Source organism: Chenopodium album, chromosome 14 (assembly GCF_948465745.1).
Source record: "Chenopodium album chromosome 14, dcCheAlbu1.1, whole genome shotgun sequence".
NCBI lineage: Eukaryota > Viridiplantae > Streptophyta > Magnoliopsida > Caryophyllales > Amaranthaceae > Chenopodium > Chenopodium album.
This window is the reverse complement of record NC_137847.1, coordinates 20708704-20717291: the sequence shown is the minus strand read 5'-3', so window position 1 is coordinate 20717291 and position 8588 is coordinate 20708704. Positions and strand designations below refer to the sequence as shown.

Here is an 8588-nt window from a genome sequence, read left to right as displayed (position 1 = left end):
ATCCTTCACTATCAGAATATTAGATAATATTCAATGAATTAGATATATTTTCATAACTTACATAATTATTAAAAAAAAAAAAACTCAATAAGAGTTTATCAAAAAATTTAAGCATTAAATTTTATAGAGATGACAAGAATTATATAAAATAGTATTCAAAGAAATTGTGTGATATCATCTAGTTTCTTAGTAAAAGAGGTAAAAATACAGAGCATATCTATCTTCATGGCCTCTTTGGAGACTAAGAACCAGAAAAATAGCTCTATAAATACTTAAGTCATACAAGCATAATGCAATCTGCAAAAGATATTAACATAGAGCATATTGCAAAAGCGTAGCTACAAAGTCAGAACCGATGGTTGAACAACTAGAATTATAAAAGGGATACACATTCTAGACACTAACATGGTTTGAAAATAGTGTACTATAGTCCCCATTCATCTCCAAATAGCCTACAACAATTCTCTTATCTGCCATAGGAGAGTATGTCCTTGACCTGTACCCCCTTGACCTTTCAGCACAAGGGGAGCGACATGGAGAATAACCTCGACTACCTCGATAAGGCAAACATCCTGGTTACCTCTTATGGTCATAGTCATCATGACCACCAAACCCACTACGGAATTTCCGACGACGTCCTAAAAGGTTATATAATTCAAATATAGAAACGAAAAACATTTAGTTGGGTCAATATATTAGTAGATTTGCAAGAAAAGGGAGATAAGAGAGAGAGAGAGAGAGATAGATAGATAGAGAGAGAGAGAGAGAGAGAGAGAGAGAGAGAAGATTTTACCTAACCCAAGATATTGTTCGGGTGTTGGTGTCCATGGTCGTTTTCTCCTTGATTGAAAAGCAAGGCAAACATCTCATTCAAACTATACTCGATGAAAATTCTAAAACAATGTCAAGTAAATGGCATATAAGCAGAAAAGAAGCACTCTATGTTACTCAAATAGTCACTGAAATCATACAGCACAGGAACAAAGTGGTTGAAAGCAAAACAAGGGAGAAGGCAACCTAAGGGTATATAATGAGACATGAGGAGGACAACAAAACAAGGGAGAAAGAAAAACTCCGAGTATGCTTCAATAGAGAATGTCAAGAAAGTGAAAGTGAGAGGAGGAGATCAGGAGAGAGAATTAAAAATGAGCGGAAGAGATCTAGTTTCACTAATGGAGAACGAACAACTTCAATTATCAACGATCAAAGTCAACCTGGAAAATCAAAATCAAAATATTACCAACTTCAATTATCAACGATCATATCCAAATCAGTCCAAACAAAAACTACACCAAAACATGATCATAAAAGCAATTGTAACAATTACATTTGAAAATAAAATCAAATTTTAGAAAAATATAAATCAACGCAGAAATTTGATTTTACAACCTTTTTTCTCCTTACCTTACCTCTCCCGCTGGCTTCCAATTCTAACACTTCTAAAAAGTCCGTTTTTACATGATCTCTCTCTCTCTCTCCCTCTCTCTCTCTCTCTTTCTCTGTCTCTCTTTCTCTCTCTCTCTTTTGCATCCCTCTTTACCCCAACTTTTATAACCTCATTTATGATCTAATATGCTTATTTAAACTGAAAACTCTGTAATGGTTTATCCCCATATTAAGTTGACAACCTTAGATTAGAAATGATGGACTGTACTGAAGTATGTATTATTATTTTATATAAGCTGACTCTTTATTTATTATTTTATATAAGCTGACTCTTTATTTGAAGACCAATTGCTATTTTAGCATACTTCATATATGAAATATTAAGAACTGTAATAACAGATAAGATAAAATTTGGAACCAAGAGAGTTTTTGCTTTAGATGAGTTTACAAAAGTATTATCAATTAGTTCATAATAACATGGTTTCTACTTACATATTGGTTTTATTATGATACTATGAATTCACACAATAATGAAACCAAATTTTTTTTTATTTTTATTTTTATTTTTTTGAAAACTAATGAAACCAGAAATATTGTCATGCATGTATAAATCAATATACAGAGTGCTACCAATGAAGTCATTGATTTTATCAGAACAACAATGGTAGGAAACACAATTAAAACACTGATACTTTCTATTCAATTCTGAAATTCTGAATCTCTCTGTATACTATGAAGAATAATTTTAGTACATTTAATTTAAACTAAAATAAATCAATCATCAACAACCAGCTTATAACATTCAGCTTACCAATGCAAGCAAGCATATACTGTATAAATGTTCTAGGTTCAAACACTTCCATCTTCCAAAAACAAAACAACAAGGTGTCTATTTCTCCAAAATTTGCTAGCTATCCTTCTTCTTTTTTTCTTAAATTCTATAACCTCATTTTCAAATCTTGTTAATCCTCTTTGTATATATATCACCCCCTCCTCTTCACTAGCTCCCTCCTTCAATCCCTCACTGATTTTACCCCTCTCTTCTTCTCCCTCTTTATGCATTTCCAACTTGTACTCCACTCTCTTTCCCTCATCAACGCCCTCCTCTCTTACTTTTGCCCCTTAAATCTTAGTTCATACATTATAGGAAGCCTTGTGTTATTTCCTCGTGATTCTCACTACTTTAGTTCACTCACTTCTTCGAATTCTACACCTCCAACCAACTACATCACTATATTTTCCTCTTCTCTCATAAGACTTCAAAAATTCAACTCAACATGAGTGAACACATAAAATTGAGATGAAAGTGAGGAAGGTAAACACACAGGACATTAAAAATGCAACTTAATTAATAAACACAAAACTACAAAAGCAAAAAAAAAAAAAAAAAAAAAAAAAGATCAAACCAAAATTTTTTAAAAAATACATGAAATATATAAAACCTCAAACTGTTTATAAGAGCAATAGCCAAAATGTATATATGAACATTTGAGCAAGCTTCAAGACTAAAAAATGCAGAAACCTTTAAGTAGTACACATAACATCTAATTATATTCTACCATTAAGTTGGCATAAGCAAGAGAAGATTACATGAAATATAATTAAACAATAGATTTAAACAAGAAAATTACATCAAATATAGTATAATCTAAGTATATTATATCCACCAATATACTTAGATTATACTATTTGCATAGTAATAACATATAACTCAAGACAATTAACCACTTTACTGAATACCTCAGCAAGTTCTTGTAGACTCGGTTTGATTGTGCTTATGAAAGAGGGGGTATCAGAGACCACAACCACCTTAGGTCTTGCCACTAGCTCGAAGTTCTCCATGTCTTTTCTAATGCAGCTTAGTGCAGCCTGCACTGGCCACATTGACCTACACATTGCATGCATCCACAAAATCTCTCATTAATTGGTGATCCAAAGACATTAAAGTGAGAAAACTTGATGATGGCAATTGGACAAAAAAGCCATTGAACATTCAAAATTGAAAGTTATGATTAGATGAAGGCCTTTCAAATTTGAAAAACATCATAAGATCATTTACTTTATTCAGAAAATTAATATTCCATGTCCCAGAACTAATATCTTGATTTCCATGTCCCGTTTTGCTTACTTTTTCCCTTCTTTTTTTTTTTTTTTTTTGCCTGAATTGTGGATTTGCTAGAGTTATATTCTATTTAAACTTTAAAGTGGGAAAATCCATACCAAGACTGAATAATAAAAATAAAAATAAATCACAATTCAACTAAATGCTTGTACTCTACTGATCATGTGACGTTGACTGGTTGGGCAATGATGATTACCATTTCGGATTCAATGAAACAGGGGTGTCTCCTAGCATATTTAACCCTGAACCTAGTTGCCAGGATAACTTGGTTTGAAATATTCCATTAAGAACAGGAAGATCTCATGGTTCAAGATCTGCCATATTGGGGTTCCACAAGGTCATAATTATATTAGTGCTATATTCTAAGCAAAACCTCTAGTTCCTTTCTTTGAATTCAATCACAACTTAGAGAGACCCATCATGTTTTACAACCTCTACTGTGTGAGATAGGTATCTAAGTAATCAGTCTTTTCCTGAGCTAGCCAGCTAAGTAAGTATTGTTAGTTCCTTTTATCATTGATCTGATTTGGGGTTTTAGTATGCTAGGTGTTATGTTTCCATCATCATCTTTGCCTGTTAAGCCTAAAGGGATTGTAATATGAGATTCACATAGAAACATTGATTATGATTTCGGTGTTCATCTATATCTGACAGTAACCATGTGGGCATGTGGCATGCGCAGATTTGCTCATGGCAGCACAAAATATACCTTGGGCAGCCATGATGCTTTTGAGTTCTGACACCACCTCTACCTCTACCTCATACTCACCCCCCCATCTTCCTATGCCCCTTTCTCCATTGTAAAGTTAGTATAGTGATTTACTTTCTTGAGTCTGTCTATATCCTACATTGCATACAAAATGTAGTTTTTTGATGGAAAATTCTAATGCCAATTCAGATTATTTTATAGCTACACTATTTTCTAAACTATTATCACTTCAACTTTTCCCTATAAATGTTAGAAGTGATAGAAATGTATCATATACGAATAGGGTAACATATTTCATGTTACTTTAAAAAGGAAGGAAATGCAGGGAACTCAAAGCCATAAGTATGTCCTAAACTCCTAACTCAACAAATTCCCCTAGTACGTCTAATAGAATACTGCCAAATGAAGGACTACAATCACTCTCACTTTGTAACCATTGCTTATCCTTGCGGATAATAATATGAAATATTGGTTTCTAAAGAGAAGCTAGCTTCTTTATAGTACCTGCATGTCAGCATCCGCATGTGCAATGTGATATCTGGCTCTTCACCACTGGGAAGAACAGACTTTACTACAGCTTCAATACTCTCAAAAGGAGAGATAAGAACTCGCATCAACTCTCCAAAAACATTAGGTCTAAAATTAAGCTCTGGCTTTCCAAACAACTTGTAAGCTGCATTTCTCATCTCAGGATGTACATTCTTTAGGAAAAATTGAGCTGCAACATCATCTGTTGTATTTTGCAACCTGTAATAAAAGAAAAGACATACCGTGTTAAATTATGCATGGTAAGTCAGCAGAGTAACGCAACTCAATTTTGCGATTATTAACAAAGTAGTCATACACTGTAACTTCTAGAGCCTCACCTTCACCATTTTCATTACCTCGTTGCTTCAAGGAGAAGCTACATTGTAGTTACAAAGCAGAAGACTCCATTATATTACCAGATAAAGTACAATGAAAAAGTACAAAGCTAACTTCTAGAAAAGAAGACATACATCTGCTCTCTGCATGGCTTTTCACTCAAACTAGTAATTTTGAATTCTTAAGCATTCCTTTTGCCTATAGCATTGCATATCCAAATGTCAATAAGTTAAACATTGAATCAAACATTTACAAACTGCTTGCAGCACAGAAAAGGTTGATACCTTATTCTAGTCAATGGAATAAGGATCCCTAACATTCTGATTAGCAATAAAAAAATCAACCACTGGCCCTATCTGAACAATTGACACATCTGTACACCACCAAATATTGAATCAATCATAAAATAAAATAAAATCATAGTAGTTGTTACAAAAATGGAGAATTTTTCGATTGATTTACTTTGCAGGTGGTCATAACTTATTGAAATAAAATCAGTTTGATTATCAATACAATAATCCAACTTAGAAGAATCATATTACCGGAAAATAAATTACTGATGAACATTAACCTAATTACAAATAATCAAGATTATTAAAACATGCAATCAAATAAATATTAGCAACCAAAAACCCTAAAATATCTCACCGCATCACCCTAAAATTACGGAGAGTTTGGTCCTAATTTAAGGTAATAATACTAATATCAAAGCCTTAAGAATCCTTAACCTCTAATTGCAGAGATGCTACTTTCATTAATCCTTAGACTAATACCTTAAAAATCTAAATTAAAACAAAGCATAAGCAATTTACCTAACATGCCAATCATCACCGTAAGCATCTTTTACAGCAACAAATTCAGCATTCAGGTCATCCCTAATCTGTTTAAACAATGAATATTAACAATGTCAGACAACAGATAATTACAGCAAGGGCAGCTAACTATGCAAAATAAACGAACCCCGAGCTATGAGAGTCCAGTAGAAATCGAAAACAAGGTAATAAAAAGCAAAGCATAACAAACTACGCAAAACTAATACTGTTGACCTCTCTTAACTTGTATAAAATATAGAGATTATCCAAACTATGGCAAATTGGTAATCACTAATAGTCAAAACTCTAAATTTCACAGAAAATCATTGATAATTCGAATTTTAGAGAGAAGTCATCAAGAAATGGTGTTAATTAGAATAACAAATTATCCCAAATAGCTCTGAAAATAGTGAAAAATCAATAAAAACGTCCCAAATAAATAGTTTGAGCATAAACTCGAACCAATTTTTCAAAACCAAAAGGGTAAAATAAATTAAAAGAAAACCCACCTCAAATTAATCATCAGTTTCAATTATAACCAAATATAATTGAAATAAAAAATATAACAGTTACCCAAACAATTCAATCAACCCCACACCAAACAATCCCTTAAATCCCCAAACAAAACAATCAATTTAATTACAAAAAATACAAACAATCTCACCCATATCCATGCTCATAAGAAGGTAAATTAAAGAGAAGGGTTTTAACACCATTGAAAATCCAATGCAATCATCCTTTTCTTCGCCGGAAACATTAGCGGATTTCGCGGATTCCAACTCATCTTCGGCAATTCAATTAATTTGATATTTTACATCGAGGAGCAAATTAGTGGAAGGCATGATTGATTGCTAGCTTGCTTTGCTTTATTGGTTTGCTATCGCGCTCTTCCGAACATCTTTATTCTTTACAAAAAATAATTAGCTTGATCGTATTGTAATCTCAACCTAATCAACTGTAAACAACAATCAATCCACTTTTCATGTATGATCACAACAACCTCGTTATATTACAAATTCAGCAAGTCTAGGGCATTTATACAATTATGTTAACTAATTGACAATTATAATCAACAATTAACCGACAAAATTCCCAAATTCGACAAAATCAACAAAAATTCATGTCAGAAATAAGAACATAACTTCAACACACACCAATTTAGTTCTTATACCTCTCTAAGGCGAGCCAAAACCACTTCCCTCTTCGCCGCCTCGTCATCGCTTTCTTACAAACCAGACTCAACCAAAAACTGAAATTCCAACCCATTCACCTTAAATCACCATCTAATATAACACAGTCAGAGTTCTATTCTTCTGATCAAAATTCACTGCCCGCAAAACTAATTAATCTAATTGGTAACTAAATGATCTCTATCTACACCCAATCGCCATAATTATAAACAAACAACACCAATTTATACAAAAACAAACTAACTACTCAAAAAAACATGAAGCATAAACTAATGCAATAATCAAAATCTGAAATCAAATTTAGGATACATAAATTCAACACAATGCATACCCATTAAAACCCAATTCAAAATTAATCAAATCAAAATGTTAAGAAGAACAATACCCAGAAAAATTAGAATAAAAAAATAAGGTTACCTTGGGTAAAACGAGCACCAAGCTTAGCATAAGAAGAAAGCTTAACATCAAGATCACCTTCAATCTTCCGGGCTTCTTTTCGGAGCTCTTCCCACCCAGATTCCTTCAACTCCATACTCAGATCCAACATCCTACCCACTTGACCCAATAACCACAACCTACCAGACTAAATTTGGGAATTTTGCAACTTTTTTAGGGGTAATTTTGATTGTAGTGACACAGTTAGTTAGTTGATTTTGTTAAGTGTTTCTTAATTGATGTTAATGGAGGTTTTTCAGTGGGTTTTTAATTTTATTTTTTCTTAAAAAAAAAGAAATTGATTTTTCCAATTTAAGACTGTGATCTACTGATCTATGATCAACCTGGGAAAAAAAAGGAGAGAAAAACAGGATCTGAATTCTAAAATTTATAGGTTGAGTCTTGAGTGTTGTTTGAAATTGGGCTGTTAGCCTGTTAGGCCTTTGGTCCTCATGTTTCTCACGAACAATCAATTACCATAAACATGAATCCCTAATTAAAACTAAAAATTCAAGAATCAAATCAACAAACCTTCTCTAATTCTCGAGTCTTCTATAAATCAACAGTAGAAGGTCTCGCCATAGAAATTGGCTTCGTCATTCCAAGTTGCTTCACCAATCTTTCTGTACTCCCCATCCTTCTTCACTCAACAAAATTCTCTCAAATTTTCACCCAAATCCCCAAGAACAAACCCTAAATTCACAATGATCTATCCTCACATCCAAGAAATAAACCCGAATTTAACAATCAATTGAAACCCTAAGGATCAAAACTCAATCATGATTAAACAAATAAGGATTCAATTGAGGAGAGAGAAAGTGAATGAAGAGAGAGCAGACAAATGTACACCAAGAAATGAAGGAAATTAAAAAGACAATCCTACCCCTGCAAATCTGGTGATTTATCAAAGGAGGTAAAGGGCAGGGACGGTATTTTGCTGTTCATAAGGAACAGTAAAATTAGAGCAAAACTTGTGCTATAGTAAGGTGCTTGGGGACTTTTTAAAGAGTTAAAGATGTAAAATTAATACTGAATAAGCGAGTAATTAAGTTTGACATACCACTTTCAAG

At 33.0% G+C, this 8588-nt stretch overlaps 1 protein-coding gene across 1 annotated transcript; it reads right to left on the bottom strand.

Annotated features, from left to right (window-relative positions):
* Nucleotides 1-239: 239 nt before the first annotated feature.
* LOC145580134 (uncharacterized) lies at nt 240-8350 on the bottom strand. Its single transcript, XM_081637492.1, has 6 exons — nt 7501-8350; nt 5894-5961; nt 4722-4964; nt 3127-3274; nt 794-1214; nt 240-638 (listed from the first exon to the last, which is right to left on the bottom strand). The coding sequence occupies exons 1-5, from the start codon at nt 7546-7548 to the stop codon at nt 1197-1199; spliced, it is 525 nt and encodes a 174-aa protein (XP_081493618.1). The 5' UTR covers nt 7549-8350; the 3' UTR covers nt 240-638; nt 794-1196.
* Between the last annotated feature and the right edge of the window lie 238 nt (nt 8351-8588).